Source organism: Acanthopagrus latus, chromosome 1 (genome assembly GCF_904848185.1).
Source record: "Acanthopagrus latus isolate v.2019 chromosome 1, fAcaLat1.1, whole genome shotgun sequence".
Classification (NCBI taxonomy): domain Eukaryota; kingdom Metazoa; phylum Chordata; class Actinopteri; order Spariformes; family Sparidae; genus Acanthopagrus; species Acanthopagrus latus.
Window position 1 is genome coordinate 4,291,157 of NC_051039.1, and position 18,844 is coordinate 4,310,000.

Genomic DNA, 18,844 nt, shown 5'->3' on the forward strand with positions numbered 1-18,844 from the left:
GGTGACAAAATCAAAATGAAAGCCTTTTGGGATTCCTGACTAGGACTGCACCAAAAATTAACAAAGATTACATCCAGCAGTGTTTCTTTTGTTTGCATGATAGTTGGCTGTTGAGTCTCGTTTCCAGACACCAGATCTTCAACTTCACCTCTAACTGGCTCATCTAGCGGCAATCTAACAGTAACATAGATTAAATTCATAAAGCCAGATTAACAAAAACCTTACCTAAACATATTTTCCTTAATCACTTAAAAATTGTGTATCTGCACTTCTTTGGCGCTCTATGTTATCCAATTAATCATTTTATTTTTATTTTTTTGTTGTAGATGACATCATAAAAATACAGCAACAGACAAAAAGCCCTTTATTCTGAAACCTCAACAGAGGCGTCGAATGTAGAAAAGACTTTCTAAACAGCCCGAGACCTCACTCATCCTTCCTGGAAAAGTCTGACAAATGTCACAAAAGTAAAGGGCAAGTTTAGCAGAAGTCTGGCTCAAGACAAAAAAAAAAAGTTATAACTCATGGAGAAGACAGACAAACAAACTTAGGAATTTACCTTGTTTACGATGGAACCGCTGATTGCTGTTAATCTGCTGCTTTAATTTTAAATAGTATTACGTTTTAACATAGTAACTCGATGGCCAAAATGTAAAATACACGTGTACGCCGGCTGGGTCTTGGGGTGGGCACTGGAGCTGTATGATGGGGGGATGGAGGCCCCAGTGGGCAGGCCAGCGCCTGTGGTCGCACCATCTGTTGCCACTGGCACACAAGGGCACCGGTATGACCTGGACTGTACAAACCAACATACAAAGCACTGCTGAACACATAGAGAGGAGGGTGATGGGCACAGGAGTGAGAGGATGTAATGACCGGAGAGAGACGATGATGGAAAGGATGCATTCGATCATTAGAACGACACAGTGGGTAAAATAGCGACAAGAATAAAATATGTCAGAGCATCAAACACGAGATGGAAGTGAAGGACTGAGGGGACAATGTGGCGCTGATGATTATTTCAATCAAGATCAAGCAGTGAATGTGCTTCATCTGGAGTGTTTAAGGGGAAGATACCAACAATTATCCAGTAACTAGGCTCAACTACATTTACAATTTTTCATTTTCAAATGCCCCTTCAGAAGAGAGTGACGAGGGGTGTTGGTTGAACCCTTCAATATCCTCATGCGTCACCAGTCGTCATCAATGGTGTTCATGTAAACAGACGGGACTGAACATTTCCAATATTGTGTCTTCAGCTGGGGGCAATCCTGACAATGCCATTTGCCATTTATCTGACGGTGATAGAAAAGCATGGCTGCCCACATTTCACTCACAAATTCACACTATTGGTCAAACAGAAAATGAAAAAAACTGTGACACTGCTGGACTTTCGATATGCAACATTGGACTGTGTGAAAATGCAGGACTGAAGTGCACGAATCAATGCAATTTAACATTAGCTTGTTAGCTAGTAAGCTACCAAGACATCTGCAAGCTATTAGTGATCGTTTGATGTGACAGAGTTCTCATAACCCGTGGTTTGAGGCTCGGTTTGAGGTGTGAACACTTCATCCGTCGCCACTGTCCCAGCAAGCATTGTGACATCTTACCTCTAGAAGAGAACGCGAGAAGGAGGCGAGCGGCAAGTGGAAGAGGCGAGGTGTGTATTGGGATTGAGCCTTAGCATGTAAAGGATGATGCTGACCTCAAAAAAGCTTAGCCTCAGCTCGCTGTGAGAAAATAGCAGAAATAGTAGAGTCCAGATCAGAGTGTAAAACCAAACTCGGCGGCACTGAACTTCCCCCTCCGCTGACAACCATTAACTCTCTAATGGACTGAAAGTTTAGCTCAGTGAGAACATCTCGACCTGCTCGCATCCATCAGCAGCTGCAAGTGAGCAAACGGTGAGCGAGTGTGAGGGTGAAAAATGTGTGTGTGTGTTCGTCAGAGAGTCAGGGAGGAGGCAGGTATATACAGTAGAGGATCAAAGAGCTGTGTGTGTGTGTGTGTGTGTGTGTGTGTGTGTGTGTGTGTCGGTGTATCTTTGACACAGAAGCACACCGTCCAGGCTGATGACTGTCAGGTTTCAGAGCAGCGTGCCCACGGTGTGACATCATCACACTGTGGAGGACATCTCTGATGGACAGGCTTGCTTCAGTGTGTGTGTGTGTGTGTGTGTGTGTGTGTGTGTGATCCGTCCTATATGTCTCTCTCACTCTGCTGATTGAAAGTCTGCATGTTCAGTCAGCCTGCAGCGCTCCACTGACCCCTGCTGACCACCGTCAGTACTGTCACAACTCTCTGGCGCCGCCCTCTCCGTATTCAGTTCATGTACAAAGCATCTGATATTAATCATCTTTATATCTAATCCCATTTGTTGAATCCACATCCCAATCAGCTCAGTCTGTTAAACTGTCTCCCCACATCCTCGGCTTTCTTTTCTTATCTAGATGTTCTCTTTTATGATTGGCAGAGACTTAATGGAAAAAAAAAAAAGTCAGCGGAGGTCTTCACCTGGATTCACCCCTGTGAGTCTCTGTTCTGTTGTTCTGTCATCCAGATCACCTCATGAAAACAACAGGCGAAGCAACAGGATCGAGTTTCACTCGCCGCAGAAATGGAGGAAAACTGAATCTTTGAAGGACTTTGTTGCCTCAGAATCCGATAATGTAATGTGATGTCAGCAGACGGACGGCTCTCCTTTGACATTCATTTCCTCCTCTGAGTGTGTGGGAGGGCTGGAGGTGGTGAAATGAGATCGCAGTCATCAGAGAGTCTCACTCTTTCTGCCATTTACTGCTCGGCGTGTCAAATTCAGGGAAAATGGGAGTTCTCATCTGCAGCTCTGTTATTTTGTTTAGACTGAAAATGTGGAAGTTTGACCTCTAAGCAAATCAAGATTACATGTGTTATAGGACCGGAAAATGTGGCCATAAAGTAATATTGCAATATTTTGATGCTGTATCGTGAAACACAATACATTCTCTCTGAATTATACGCTAGGACTGGGTGTTAAAATCAAATATCAATATAGGTTTGACCGAACACAAAGATAACGACATTGCAATTATGCTCTAGGACTAGTGGTAGCCTACTTTCAGAAGATATTAATAAAGTGAGATTTTTTATGATTGATAATCATGAGTAATGTGGATTTAAGGATTTAGCAGGTAAAGACAAGTATGAGAACAAGTAGAACAGACTGATACGTTCAGAAAATGTGATCGTTTTACTGTCATGCAAGCTTTGGAACCAGAAAAAGACAGAATTACAAGCCTGAGATAATCCCAGAGGGTCCGACGTGAGCAGAGTTCTGTACCAGTTTGTTCTGTTTCAAACACAGAGACATGACGTATGTACGCCACGAGCGGGCCTGTGAAAATGGATCCTCATTCAGCTGATAGCCACTTTAGTTTATTTACAATAACTTGTACGTTTTCCTTGCTGTCTTTTAACGCAGTGGTGGAGGGTTTTTATCACCACAGGGTGAAGGATGAATTTTGTAAAGAGGTTCTGCAGGACTTCTTGGCTGCTGACGGTGGACTTTGAAAATTGATGTCCTCTGAGAAAAGTGCCGCATTCGACCCGAAGCAGAGACATCCTGAGATCAGCCGCTTTAATAATAATCCTGGCTTCCGGTGTGTCAAACTTTTGCTAACCCCAATCGACTCGACCGGCTCAACCCCAGTTACCTATTGATTGAAGATTAAATGATTACGTTGGGTTTTGTCTCCAAGACTTGGAAAAACAGGTGTCGAGCTGCAAACTTAAAATATAACAATAGTGGAAAATGATGACGATGACTTTTTCTCCTCGCGATGTCCTCAAATGTTCTGTTCTGACCACAACCCAAGGACTTTTTCTTTCTTAAAAGGACTAAAGAAAGCAGAAAATAATCACGTCTTAGAAGCTGGAATCAGATAACTCCGACATTTCTTCTTAAAAAAAAATGACAGCGTTTTGTCCTCATTTTGTGTTCTGTGTTCGTAGAGGAGCTGCTGCTTCTCATCCTCTGTGATCACACTCTCCAAGCCAATTTCCTCTGTCCCTGTCTGTACGGAATTACACGTGTAACTGCCTTCGACAGTGAGGACCGGTTTGTTTGTGCTGGTTCTGGCTCTCGCTCTGAACGGTTTGAGCGGTGCAGACTGACTCTTAATGAGAGCTCATCTGTCAGGCATGTGTGGCTCGGACTGTCAGACGGCTCGGTGAAATGTTTATGCCCACTTCATGAAAAGAAAGCGAGATCGATTACACAAATTTTCGCTTTTTGCTCTTGAGAGCCAGACACTCATTAGCCTTCCTCTCTCATGCTGTTGTTTTCTGCCCCACATCATCCTCCTGTCACTCCAATTTTCTGCTTCAGTTTCTGTGCTTTTTTTCTCTCCAAACACTCTCTCTCTCTTTGTCTGTCTCTCTTCTCCTTGTCATCCTCTCCATCTCTCATTTTATGAACCAACAGTTACTCTAACAAGTGTTCAGATCGCCGAAATAAATCGCTAGCGCACACTCAAACAGATGGGTGTTCATACAGGTTGAGCGGTTCTGCACGCAGGGCGAAACGCTTACAGAGCGGTGAGGTTGTCTTTCCTTTTGTTGATACAAGCTGAACAATGAACGTGACGCTAAAGAGAAGAAGAAAATGTGTAGATATCAGACGGAGTGTTTGTAGAAGTGTGCAGAGACGGAGGCAGAGGGCAAATTAAACTCAAACAAATAAGCAAATTATTCTGATTTTCATTCAGATGCAAATTAAAGAATAAGTCTGGCGATATTCTATATTTGTATTATTGCTGACGGATCCAATTAAAACCCCCAAAACCAACACTGAATGAATCTTAATATCAAGCACCTCCCTGTGTATTCAAACCCTGGTGTAGCTTATTCCCCTGAGCCCCGAAGCTTCATCGCTCCAAAAACTATTAAAAACACATCAGCGAGGGGCGCCGTCGCTGCCTGGCGTGTTCCTTCATCACCACGAAGACGAGTAAGGTGTTTTTTTTCTTTGACTCACCTACACCCTCCTGCTGCAGGAAATACCGCAAATGTGTAATGATACACAGCTGAAACAGTCCTAATAATCCTCTATTTACTTTTTTAAGGATTTTAAAGATAAAATCGTCTTCAGGAGGAACCGATGGGTCCGAGTGCAGCAGAGAGGCTGCAGAAGTCTCTTGGACAAGTTCTGGTCCAACGACTGGGTTTGTTGAAAGTAGGTTGTATATGGAACGGTGCCGACCTCATCTTTTAAATGATTAATAAACACAGTTGTGAGAAAATGGATCGATTTGAGGCAGCAACTGATATTGATATTTGGGAGAAAAATCTGGCAACAACATTTTATTCAAAGACAGTTCTGTGTTTGAGACAAAATAAATCTAATGGAAACACTTTCTTTAAATTACTTAAAAGTTTTTCTTTGCCGCAATTTTTTTACAGCACTAACCAGCTGACACATATAAATCGATGTACTGGTACATCTGCAGTAAGCTAACATGGGTCTAGCTCTACAGCTCTAGCTCAACTCTAAGTTTTTATTTTTATACATTTTAACTATCAGAACTTTAATACATTTTGATGTCCCTCTGTTCTGCTGTAACGATAAAACAAAACATTTATTTTTGAACTGCATTATCATATTATTTCAGTGGTGACTCATAAATAATAAATTAACTAATGTTGCAGAAAACTGTTTGTTTTTTTACGTGTTTCTGGATTTTTTTTTTTTTTTTAATAAATATCTGCCGATATATCAGAATATCAGATTTTTAGCATATCACCAAATATTTGTATGTCGATATCTGTCCAACCACAAGGCCACATGAAACATCAGTGTCGTGTATGAAAGCAAGTGACACTCATCACAGAACTGAACGAGAGAAAATGTATTCTGAGTCACTTTGTTCTCTGAATTATTAAACCCTCAGGCCTGGCAGGGGGTCTCGAGTCTTGTGTGTGTGTGTGGGTGTGTGTGTGTGTGTGTGTGTGTGTGTGTGTGTGTGTGTGTGTGTGTGTGTGTGTGTGTGTGTGTGTGTGTGTGTGTGTGTCACCTGTGATATACCTGGGTTCCTTCTTCCCTCCATCTTCTCTCTCTATCTCCACCTCCACTCTGACCCAGCCTCTATCTGTCTGTCTGTGTGCCGTCCTGATGAGATGAATATGCATGCTATTGAAATGAGGGGGGGGGGGTCATTTCAGCGCTGTTTGCTGTTGCAGAACACACACGGGACCTGTTGCCATGGTGACGGGCATTTTATATGCCGACTGACCCGTCAAGCGAACTGACATGTGTCTCGGAAAAACAGACGACTTGAGTAAAAGTCGATTTGAGAATGAACAATCACGGCGGCATTGTGTTCGTGTTGGGCAGATTGGTCTGAGCAGTGGCTCTCCATCGCTCTTTGAGGCACACCGTAACAAAATGGCAAAAAATTGGCAGAAAAAAAAAAGGAAAAAGAAAACGTCTTGGTCTCCAATTTCAGAGAGCTGATGCATTGATCAGACCTGACAGACCCTCTTCAAGTCTTCCAGCTTCTTCATTAAAGCCCCAAGTCCACTTTCAACCCACCAGGTACGGCTGTTCATTTCACAGTCGAAGGCACCGCCGGCGTGATGATGCATGGATATGAGCGCTGTGATGTTCGAGTCCGGAGGATGAAGGTGAGCTGTGGACTCTCAGTGACAGAGACAGATAGACTTTTATCCATCATTATGTCCTGAATGCAGCTCGGACACTGAATGGTAAAAGGGGGAGGGGGGTGGACTACTGGTACATGATGTTTTATTGATTCTTGAGGCAAAATGATGGTTTCACTTAGGCCCAATTCGAAGGGAGGTCATGGTCAAACCACCAGCGTAGCCGCAGTTAACTCTGATTTTATTCGAGGATGCTTCAGCGAGGTTGATGGTGGAATCTTCTGGTTGAGAGCTGGTGAGTCTGCTCTCAGACATCAACACTGTGCGGAGGCTGATGAAGATTCTCTAATGATGCTTTTGCGATAGTTGGCCTACAACTGAAGCATTTGAGTCTCGTTTTCTGCTATTCGTTGGATGAAGCACACATACTTTCATTTTTAACTACTGCAGCTGTCCAGTGATGTAAATTCAAGCATATTTATGTTGCCCAAAACAGCACAGTTATGCAGAGGCTTCACATTCTGTACAACTGACTCGTGCAGCCCTAGAAACATGGGTGTAAAGATATAGAGTCATATCTCTTTATATCTTTACACCCTTGTTTCTGGAGCTGCAAGAGTCAATCGACCAGTTTGAGTGTCAACAATTGTGAAAATAAGAGGAAGATTAATTGATGGCAAAAATTATTATTAGTTGCATTTCTGCTTGATTCACATGAGACAAATTGTGAAAAGATCAGAAAGAAGTTGATTAATCCATTAGTCAACCAAGTTGTCACTGAAACACAACTATTTTGAGAATCAGTCTTTCATTCCAGTCGTTTATCAAACAACGATACCAAACATTTGCTGTTTCCAGCCTCTTAAATGTGAGGACTTGCTGCTCCTCTCTGTCATTTATGACGGTAAATGAAGAGTCTTTAGTTTTGGACTGTTGGTTGGACAATAGAAGCAATTTGATGACGTCACTTTGGGCTCTGGGAAATTGAGATAAGCGTTGTAGAGAATGTTTCAACATTTTATAGACTAAAGGATTCATTTTGAGGACAATCAGCGGATTAATCAGTAGTGCAAATAGTGATGATTTGCAGCGCTACTTGATGCTGATGACGAAAAGCTTCACACAAAAAGTAAAAAAAAAAAAAAAAAAAAAAAAAGAACCTGGGAGAATTGTTGGGAAGAGCAACAAATACTGAGACAAGTTTGAACATGTTTGGAATAATTTCACTGTGAACCTCACAGCCTCTCCCAAACTGCACTGTATAATCGACATCCTGTTGTTGGTCTAAATGTTTTCAAATCCATTTTTTTTCTACTTTTTAGAATTTCAGAGAGCTGTTTTGTCGAAGAACTTCAAAAGTCAAACTCTTCCCTTTGCTTCCTCGCTTCGCTTTTCTCTCCCTCAGCCTCTTCAGGCTTGGACAGGCGCTGCTGGGAGGGAAGGGGAGGTGAGCCTGAGTGAGGTAAGGTAAACTCGATGAAATGTGATGTTTGCTCACAGAACATTTTTCATATGTCTCTGCCTCCCTGCTGTCAGACGCATCCATCTCGCTCTCAGTCTCTCTCTTCCATTCACGCTCGCTCAGTCTCAGGAGTCCTGCTGAAGTTCCAGAAACTGTCCGGAGCATTAACGACCTCAGACGTGCTCCAAACAAACTTAACGGGCCCTTTAATCCTCAAATGGCGGCTCTGCATTGAGTCCCATCCACCTGTTTAAATGGGAGTTTCATGAGCTCTGTCATGAAGCTAGATGGGATGTTTCATGAGCTCTGGTCGTTAAACACAGCACACACACACACTTTTATCACACACAATATCTTATTTGAATAGTTACACTTGTACCTGTTTTGTATTTAGTGATGCGGCATGACACTAGATGCAAATACAGCTGTAGGTCACCTTGGCAACAGCCATCGAGAGGCAGATGATTCTTGTGGCACTGTAAAAAAAAAAAAAAGAGAGGAAGAAACAGCAACACACACTCGTAAACATCTATGAGCCATTCATCAAACCGCTCGCGGGGGGGCGGATGCTGATTGCTCAGTGACTGCTTCACTTTAAATCCCCCACCGAACGCCACGCGGGGGATCTGAGCATTCGTGGCAGGTGGACCACTGAGACCGACTGTGAGTATGAAGAGGTTGGTGGTGGCACCATTTGCTGCACCTCTGCATCCTCTCAACTCCCAACACTTTCTGACTCCGTCTCTCACAGTCTGTCCTCTTTTATAGCTTCTTCTCCTCCTGCACATTTCTATTTCTTCTTCTTCTTCACCACCACCGGGCATGTTCTTTATTTCTGTGCTTGATCATTTACCTGACACTACAGGTGTGATCACAGTCTAAATGAGTTTCCTTCTATATGAAACATAGTGAGAAAGTGTAAAGACGGCTTTCAGACCAGAAGTCTTGGTAACAGTAGCGCTGTAACAAGGGCACAAGAGAATCAAAACTTATCATCTGATATAAAACCTGATTCCCCCAAAATTTTGGATTTGGATATGTTAAATATTTGCATTTCTTAATGATGAAACTTTGTTTCTTTAGGTTAAATTCTTTATTCTATGTTGACACCTCAACTTCTCGTCCAAATATCGATGGTAGTTTATGGTTTTCACTCTACAAATACTGAGAGTGTATAAAGGATATTACTACACAGGCTTGGAAACACAAAGTTTGAAACACAAAGTTTGTTTGCAAATGATTCCATTTATTTTATTTTACTTACTGTGTTTTTTAGACGGAGTCCCAACTTTATAGGAATTGGAGACGGACAGCATAAAATGTATTGAGTCTTTGAAACTGCATTTAAGAAATCTTGTGAATTAGTTTTGGTAGAATTGAACTCTTAATTTATGAGTCTGGGCTGCATTTTCTTGAAAATCATTTGAAGAATTCTGTGGATAACAAAAAAACACAACAGACTGAAACACTTGATGAAATGAAAGCAATTCATCAAGAATCATGTTTAAAATTCACTCTTGGCACTATGACGTTCTGCACATTGTTAATGGTCCGAGACATCCAGAGATTTAAAGACAATAGCTACATTCAGTGTTGGATCTCAGATGGTTGACACATTTTTAATGTTTCATATTGTTCAGTCCTACATGATTGGGTGAATAAATAGCCAGTGCTGTAAAGTGTTGAGACAAAATGGTCTAATAATGAAGTTGTTCTTTATACTGCAAGTATTGTTCAAGAGTTGAGCTTCTTAATCTGTTAAACCAAATTTGTTTGACACATTCATCCCATCAGTCCTTCAGTTTAGTGTCAGTTTGTGTAACTCTTTGTTTTATGACTAAATCCTTGCAAGACGATGATGCCATCATTCTGGAGGGTCTTTGATGAGAGTTGAAACGTCTTCAGGGAACTGAAACAAGTCCGGTTGCCTTCAGTACAGCACTTAGAAATACCACAACCTGGATGACTGAGAAACTTCATCAAGATAATGCCATCAGCTTCAGCTGTAGGTCTACTTTGTGCTTAGTTATAATTAGATTAAATGCTTATAAACTAAAAAGTGAACATGGTTAACATTATACCTGCATTAAAACAACAAAAAGCTTCATCATTGCAGCACTGCGCCTCAGTAGTTCCTTTAGATTGTGTCATCTTTGATTTGTATCTTAACACCAGCTGTCTGAGCATCACTGAGGGTTAATCAACAAATTCCTCCTCTTTATACCCTTTAATCTTTGGCTTTGCTCTGTGGTTACTTCACACCGCATCGTCACTCGTCCAAGACAGCACTGCGGCGCTCTTAAAAAGGGTCCGAGACGAATCACAAGTCCCCATCAGCGCAGTGATTTCATGCTGCCTGGGTTTGGTGTCAGTGCTCTCACCTGCCAAACCAACCGAGGTAAAAAGGCGGACAGATGAACTCACAAAATCTCTTTAAAGTGACAGGAGCGTCGGTATCTTGTGGCCACAGCAAACTGATTTGACTCTTCAAGTGTACAGAGGAAAACGTTCAGCAATCAGTGTGTGAATTCAGGTGTTATTAAAAAATTGCCAGACTTTATTTACCGCACATGCAAGTGGCCTGAAAAGTATACAAGATCTATCCTAATAAACAGCAAATAAACATAATGACAAGTGATTCCAGGTGGGCTGATACATGACACATCACTTTTATCCCACCTCCTGCAGTCTTTCTGTGTATTGTGGTCAGATGTGGGGGGCTTGTGATGTCCGTTTAAAAATGCTGTTTGTGATGTTTCAGACGGTGCTGCTGATAAATAGACAGCATTTATTTTGCTCTGCAGAAGAGGACATGGAGAAGGAACCATCATGCACATCCTGCATGAGTTCTATTTTTCTTTCTTGCAGTCTGCTGCCATCATGTGGCAAACACAACGACTACAGCAAGACTCAAACCCTTTAATTCAACATCCAAACACCCACCTGTTTCAGTTTCACCATTTTGTCATATTTAACTGTTGTGAATGGCCGAGAAAGAAACTGTTCGGAGCTACACGACAGTTCCTGCTGCAGATACATTTCAAGAGAAATTACACATCCCCTGCCAGTAATGGAAGAGTTAAGTAAATCTTTTGGTCTGTCACACCTTAGTACAGGTAAACAGACTGACCGGTGCACAGCAGGAGCTCCAACTGGGCAAACAAGTTCAGCAAACCACAGATAAAAACCACCTGTCAACTACTGAAGAAATGCTACATGTGAATTATTGCCACATCATCCTCACAAGGCGAAAGTGTGTTTGCTGACAGGAACTCAACTTCCTGTTTTGAACCCCAGTGAGCTGAAGGGGATCGATATCGCTTCAGTGTTAGTGATGCTGTCCTCGGCATGTTTAAAACATAAAGCGAACTGTTTCCTTGTTTCACAGTATGAGTGTACTCCAGAACAATCTGAATAAATGTATTACATACACTACAAATTACCAACATCATGTCTGACCAAAGCAGATTTGACTCAGCTTCTCATCTTTCTGGTGACTGCACAGCTAATTGTTAATATGAGATAAAGTGATAAAGTTGATTCTAGTGTTGGGGCCTCAGATTTTATCTCGGTGTGAGCTGCTCAGCGATCTCCCCTGGTAACATCCTGTTAGCGTTTGAATATGAAACTGCAGTGACCACCAATGCAATAATGTCACACTGAAACCACGTTAACGATGTGTCCACAATAACACAGGGTGAGATAGCTAGGCTCGCCAGTTAGCTTAAGACTTGGCAAAGCCAATTTCACCACAGTAAATGCTCTTAACATGGACATGACAGTGCAAAGTCATGAAATAAAGCAGTATTACTACAATCTACTTTGTCAGTGACTTATGCACTGTAATAAAAGCTGAACACAGCAGAGAGGATGAGCAGGAAAGCAGAATCAGACATTTAATTTATGATGAAAATTTCAAAATAAAGCTCTGTGAACGCAAATGTCTCTGCACTGTAAAGTCAACAGGTGAACCAAAAGTAAAAAAGTGATGCAGTTACTTTATACCTAAACGTTGCTTTCACACAGTGTTTGGCTACAAACACACACACACACACACACACACACACACACACACACACACACACACACACACACACACACACACACACACGCTGTGCACTCAAGTTCTGATCTTTTGGTGCATGGCTTTGCACCTGTGTCTATTCTGGTGTGAGTTCCTGTGACTGTGGGCAAGTGGTCAGCAGTGACACAGAGTGTCTCTCAGCTGCAGACTGCACTTCCTGTGAGCTGACAGCAGGAGCTCGTCACTTCTCTTTGTGAACTGTGTGATCTCAGCTCTGCAGGGAGGACGACACACACATGGTGAGTAGCTCGATGTTTTCGGTCTAGTGTAAGGTGCAAATCAGCTACAGATTGTCATCTATGAATTATTTGTTTGTTGACGTGATGCTTTTCTGAGCCGCCAAAGACAGACTTTGCTCTTACTGCACACACAGAATTCAAATTGAGCTTAAAGAATCCAGGTGAAGCTGGTCGAAGCTTGTTGGTTTTATCTGTCAGTGTGTATAAGAGAAACATGGATAAAGCGGACAGGTCGGAGCACTTTTTGTGGTGCTTTAGGACTGAATATATCACTAATGTGTTCCTGCTGATGAGACAGATAACAAAGTAAAATCAATGTGTGAAAGATCTGAATATGTCTGGGCTCAGATGGAACAGCTGTTCCCTTTAATGTCTGTATTTCAACATGTCGTTAGGAGCTGCCTCGTATTGAGCAATAGTTTCATATACACACATCATGTTGGATAATTGGCTCCAATACCAGGTTATTAAACTAGAAAACATTTACTGAAATACCAACGTTTTACCATTTGTATGCTTCTTTAAACCTTTTTTTTTTTCTTTTTAATCTTTTTATTAAACATTTCACTCAGCTTCTTGACCATGGAGGCTACGGCCAAGTACGACTACGACGCCACAGTCGATGATGAACTCAGCTTCAGAAAGGGAGAGCTGTTAAAAGTAAGGCAACGTGTTCACCCACCCACACACACACACACACACACACACACACACATCTCTGAATATGTAAAGAACATCATGCAAATCCATGCTACATTCAATGGACATTCAGTACAGTCACACAGTAATAACAGGATTATGCATTTGCATCATTGCACTTTCCATCGGCAGGGTATGAAAAACGTGTTGTGAAACTCCATCCTGTTGCTCAGAAACATGTTTATTTCCTATTTGCACAATCAGTGACGTCTTCATGTCACTTTTTTTTTAAATGGTGCTACAACATTTAAAGAATAGCGAACAAAGCCCAGAAAGGACAAATTAAACACTGACTCCAAATAAGGCTTTTGTTTTAAAACAAGATTAAGGTTTTTTGTTTGTTTGTTTTGTTTTGTTTTGTTTCCTGAGGGGGAAGGGGGTCAACAAGAGGTGTTCATTTGGTAGCAATGTACAACATGTCCACAGGGTGTCACTAGATCCTACACACTGGACCTTTAAGTTACAGAGATGATGTGTGTAGACTTGATCTTTAATCTTTAAGTACAATTGATTAACAGTTTAATGGACTTATCATCATTAGGGAATAGATATTAAAACAATCATTTCATTGGAAATTAAAATGACTTTAGTTCTAGTTTTTTAAGCCTTTTTGTTGCACACATCACTCACTGAGCCTCACATTCTACAACATATGACTGGACTTAATGTGCTCATATCACTGATTTCATGTCTGTCGAACCTCCAAACTGGTATTATGTAATCTTCATCTTGATATGAAGGCATTTCCTGTGATTGTGTTCCACCACGTCAGATTCTGCAGACGTCAGGAAAATGGTACAAAGCTGAAATCAAAGGGGCCGAAGGGTTCGTACCCCAGAACTTCATCGACATTCATCTGCCGAGGTAAAAGTCACCGAAAGCCGAAGAGAGAACAGAAGACGAACAGAGAGACAGTCAGACATGAGCTATTTTTATTTTTTTTAAAGGACACTGAATAGAGGATGAAGTCATTTTCACAGGAAAGGAAACAACATGACGTGTAAAGAGGAAACTAGTTTTTCAACAGAATGTACCTTACAGTTTATTTATTTATTTACTTGTATGTTGAAATGATTCATACTTAGCAGAAGTGTTGAAATCAGTCCAGTAGATCCGCTCACAGCCACAACATGGCCGCTATCGCTGCAAACGGATCTTTCAGGGCAACTACAACGTCACATTTATATCCGCTAAAAGTGATCAGTCAGCAGGTGTTCTAACACTTTATACAACCTGTGTAATTTCCTGCTTCCTCCATGACTCCAGCTGGTACCAGGAGGACTGCAGCCGCACCGACGCCCAGGCGAAGCTGATGTCGCAGCCCGTGGGGGCCTTCCTCATACGGAGCAGCAGGAATAGCGCCCCGGGTGATTTCTCCATCTCTGTCAGGTGCAGTGTGTCACAATTTATTGTCCAATAAGATGTTGTTTTACAGCACAGTAACCAATCACAGGCGAGACGGATCTTTACATCTGATGTCTTGTGTTCAGCAACAAGACCCAAAAGATTACTTCAAAATAAAGCATTTCCGGTTAAGATGATAGTTATACTGACTTATTACTACTAAACTTAACTATTAAACAAAATACTTTTTTAGTATATTGGGCACAAATTTGATTTAGTGCTGCTACTCCAAAGAGAGGCCCATTAGCTTTAGCACGTGCAGGCCTTCTAGTATCCAGCTTGAACATCAGACGTTCGTATATTTTTAGTTTTCCAGCTTGTGCTGAAACTTTTTGAAGAATTTGTCAAACAGTGGAAAATCAGCCTTTATAAGATTAACCACCATTTTCCCTTTGACGGCATATTTTGGTTTTGTTTTGTGCTGGATGCCCGTCAGTGATCTCACTGTCCTTCTTCTCTACAGGGCACGTCTCGCACTTCTCGCTCATCCTGCGTCACCGTCACATTACTGTGGGCTATATCACTAATATTAGTTCTCTTATTTACGCTTTCAATTTTATGTATTTTCTGTATATAGCTGTTCGACCACATTACTTCCCTCCGACAGACGCACTTTCATTTTCTCTGAGAAACCTTCAGCTGTGCAGCAAAGTGAAAATGCTTGCAGGAGGTCATCAGTGAGGTTAACCACGACTTCTTGTCGAGCCTGAATTCACCTTCTCTCTGAAATTAATAACATAGATGAATACGCAGCTTCCAAACTCCCTACAAAAACCTGCCCAGTCACACTCTACTACTTTATCACGATGAACGATAAAGCAGCCAAATTCTCTGTGTTTTTTGCTCTGCTGCAGACATACAAGAGACGTCCAACACTTCAAGGTGCTGCGAGACAGCAGGGGGCAGTATTATCTGTGGACGGAGAAGTTCCCCTCTCTCAACCAGCTGGTGGAGCATTACAAAACCAACTCAATCTCCAAACAGAGCCAGATATTCCTCAAAGATCCACATCAACCGGTAGGACGCAGGTTTAAGAAACTCATTCTAATGCACTGTTGAATAAGAATGTGGCAACTGTAGTATTTAACATGTTCAGATTAAAAATTTGAAATGTCTATTCTGTGTTCCAGCAGCAGAGAGGACGCTCCGACCATTTTTCCTCTCCTGCTCCTCCTCCACACTCCCACGGCCCACCTCTACCTGTCCCGCGACAGGTACGACACAGCACCACGTGTCCGCAGGCGTGTTTGTGTTTGCCTTCAGTGTGTGTGTCCGTCCATACACAGGAACAAGAACCATTCTTTCAAGCCGTAACCTTGTTATGCGTTACAGTAGCTCAGTGACTTCAACTTTAAATTCAATCTGCCGTCAGTTTCTAAAAAGGAGCCAGAAAAAGAAAAAAAAACCCTTTCAAGCATGTTAATGACATAATCTAATATAAAATAAATCAACATTACGTGAGCATCACAAATGAAATATCTTCCTCATCTCACAAAGTAGCGAGTGCTTTTTCAACTCATCTAAAACTTGAAAAAAGGGGGCGGCTGTGGCGGCTGAGGAGGCCGTCCACTATTCACAGGATCAGTGGGTCGATCCTCCACATGTACAAGACACTGAACCTCATGTTGCTCCTGATGGTCAGACCAGCATGTTGCCCGCTGCCATTATTTACCCTTCAGCAACAATATACAATCACTTCTGACACAAAAAGGATTCAATTAATGCTTTTGAATGACTTGCTAAAAGAACATTTTAGTACATCCTCAGCTTAAAATGGGCCTCAACAAAGAAAATCCCAATGTATATTTACCAGATTCAGATTGTGGTAGTACATTTTTACAAATCTCAGCAAACATGGAATGGGAAGTTGAAACTAAATGCAGATGTCGTACCCCAAAAAAAGATTGTAATGACCCTGTAAAGTTCATTGAGGTTCATGGAATGACTTTGTGTGTCTGTCCGTCTGTCTTTGTGCGTCTCGTCCCGTGTCTCCTCTCCTGTACCCAGGACATAGCCTCCCCCAGGCTGCAGGTCAGAGCTCTGTACAGCTTCCAGGCTGAGGAGGCGGACGAGCTGGAGTTCAGCGCCGGCGACATCATCCAGGTTCTGGAGTGCTCCGACCCGACCTGGTGGAAAGGACAGCTGAGGGGCAGAACCGGCCTGTTTCCCTCCAGCTACGCCACACCAATCTGAGAGGAACACACACACACACACACACCTGTAATGTCACAGTAACTACTGAGTGTCACGTGACTCATGCTAATTCTCGCGGCTTTGACCCAGTTCACAGAAGTAAACCATCGGCAGAAAGCTCAGCGTGCAGTGACAGACAGCGTCAGCGGTCTAGAATAAAAATGAAGATGAACTTGTTGGTTTAGGAACACAAACTGTTTTGGGCCGCGTCTTCTCGTCACAAACACGCTGTTGTTGTCTCGTTAAAAAGATGCTGTCTGTAAGAAAAGTTGCATAACCAACTTGTCAAAAACAGACACTGCGGGACGGCAGCTGACCCGTCCTGCCACCTCAAAGTGTCAGTTTTTGACGAGTTGGAAGTGAAACTCTAAAATCAAATTTTCTCACAAACAGCACCTTTAAAAACAGGAAACAGAACAGCTGTTTGGTTGTAAAACCATTTTTTTTCACATATAAATTGCCACTCAGAGTTAAATTTCAGGTCTATAGTAGTGCATGTATTCATACAACATTAATGATCCCCACAACTATCCTGTATTTTACAGAATTTTGTCTGAACATTTTACATAAATCTAAACCTACAACATATAAGACATGAATGTGCAACAGGCATATTTATTTTCACAAACAATTTTATGTTTTAATAAAAGTCTATGATGAGCATTAATGATGGTTGATGATTTTATTGAGTTTGCTCTTTTTATTTACAGGAAACATATTTTGCATATCAATACAGTCCAAATATCCAGAGATCATGATGTCACTGGTTCCATAAACTCAGACGTCACAGACAGAAATATTCTACAAGAACAAGTTGCTAAACTATTGAGACACTGTGAGATGTATAAAATGCCACATTAAGAACTCTTATTATTTACAGTATGTACAGTGTCATAAATGCTTATACATCTTGAACACATCCTTTAGTTCACATGGACACACTCGGGAGTAAATAACAGCATTCACACACACCAGCATTCAGCTGTGAACCCTTCAGTGTTCAGACAACACAGAGGGGTCATACACCTTTTTTCTCAAATCAAACCTGTGATGTCATCAACTCCGTGAAAGCACGTGACATAACCTCGTCTGACGTGCACAAGAATAAACAGTTATCTGAGTTTATTACCTGGGTCAGTCTGGTTCTACAGCATGAACAAAGAGATGGACTGGAATGGAGTTCTTCAGGGCCCCTGAAATTTCCACTAGACCAGCCCTTTCCAAGGAAACTGCTGCTGCGTTCAGGTCCCATCTGTAAATCAGTCAATCCGACCTAACTGCTCTTCAAATTAGAAGAGTCTGATAATGGTACATTTAAATAATGTGGGTGAAATGAGCTTAATGTTAAATAGGTTTTTATTTAGGTTTCTACTTCATTCAATCAATAATTGAATCAAAAGTCTACTGAGTGGATTTACTCAAGTACAGTTTTGGAGGTATATGTACTTAACTTGATCATTTCCATTTTCTGATATGTTATACTTCCACTACATTTTTTTTAAAGTGTACCTTTTACTCACTGCATTAATTTATAAACTCAAGTTACTGGTAATTCTTCAGATTACATGCCTCGTTGGACGAGAGATGAATATCAAATCTGATAAGTGAATAGGCTGATAATCAGCCCATATAATACGTTATATTCTACAGGTAACTTCTTTTAAAATCACTTTGAGACTTGTTTTTATGTGAAGGCACATTTTTTTTCTACTGAATGTTCAATTTTTGTATTCCTTTCCCTGCTCTTAGTCCATTTATCTTTTCTTAATTCCTCCTTCGTGGTGCCTTTTTTCTTGCCATTATTTGTTGTGTTCATTTGTTATCTTCAATCTGTTGATTATCTATTTTCTTTTTTTTTGGCCTATAATCTGTCATTTATCTGCTCTTACTTCCTTGTGATGTGATGTTTGGCTTGACTTCTCAGTAATTACTCTGTTATATTGTCTTCCTGAGTTCCCTGCATTTGCTCGACTGTCAAAGCACTTGTACAGCAACTGTTCAAATAAAGTTTATTAATATATTTACATATGCAAATATAGACTTCATTTTACTTGTACTTTTCATACTTAAGTCCATTTATTGTCAGATACTTTCAGACCTTTACTCAACAACTATGTGTATGTG

At 41.4% G+C, this 18,844-nt stretch overlaps 1 protein-coding gene across 2 annotated transcripts; it reads left to right on the forward strand.

Annotated features, from left to right (window-relative positions):
• The first annotated feature begins 12,290 nt into the window (after positions 1-12,290).
• LOC119023175 (GRB2-related adaptor protein 2-like) lies at positions 12,291-17,387 on the forward strand. Of its 2 annotated transcripts, none has more exons than XM_037104906.1 (7): positions 12,291-12,424; positions 12,997-13,084; positions 13,896-13,987; positions 14,390-14,512; positions 15,382-15,544; positions 15,658-15,741; positions 16,535-17,387. In XM_037104906.1, the coding sequence occupies exons 2-7, from the start codon at positions 13,007-13,009 to the stop codon at positions 16,718-16,720; spliced, it is 726 nt and encodes a 241-aa protein (XP_036960801.1). In that variant the 5' UTR covers positions 12,291-12,424; positions 12,997-13,006; the 3' UTR covers positions 16,721-17,387. The 2 variants fall into 2 exon arrangements, with proteins under 2 accessions (XP_036960801.1, XP_036960810.1); XM_037104915.1 differs by having other exon boundaries at positions 15,661-15,741.
• The last annotated feature ends 1,457 nt before the right edge of the window (positions 17,388-18,844 follow it).

Coding starts and splice junctions, on each gene's coding strand:
- LOC119023175 (XM_037104906.1), top strand. CDS start 13,007: ATGGAGGCTACGGCCAAGTACGACTACGACGCCACAGTCGATGATGAA. Junction 13,988..14,389: donor ATCGACATTCATCTGCCGAG/GTAAAAGTCACC, acceptor CCATGACTCCAG/CTGGTACCAGGAGGACTGCA. Junction 15,742..16,534: donor CTCTACCTGTCCCGCGACAG/GTACGACACAGC, acceptor TCCTGTACCCAG/GACATAGCCTCCCCCAGGCT.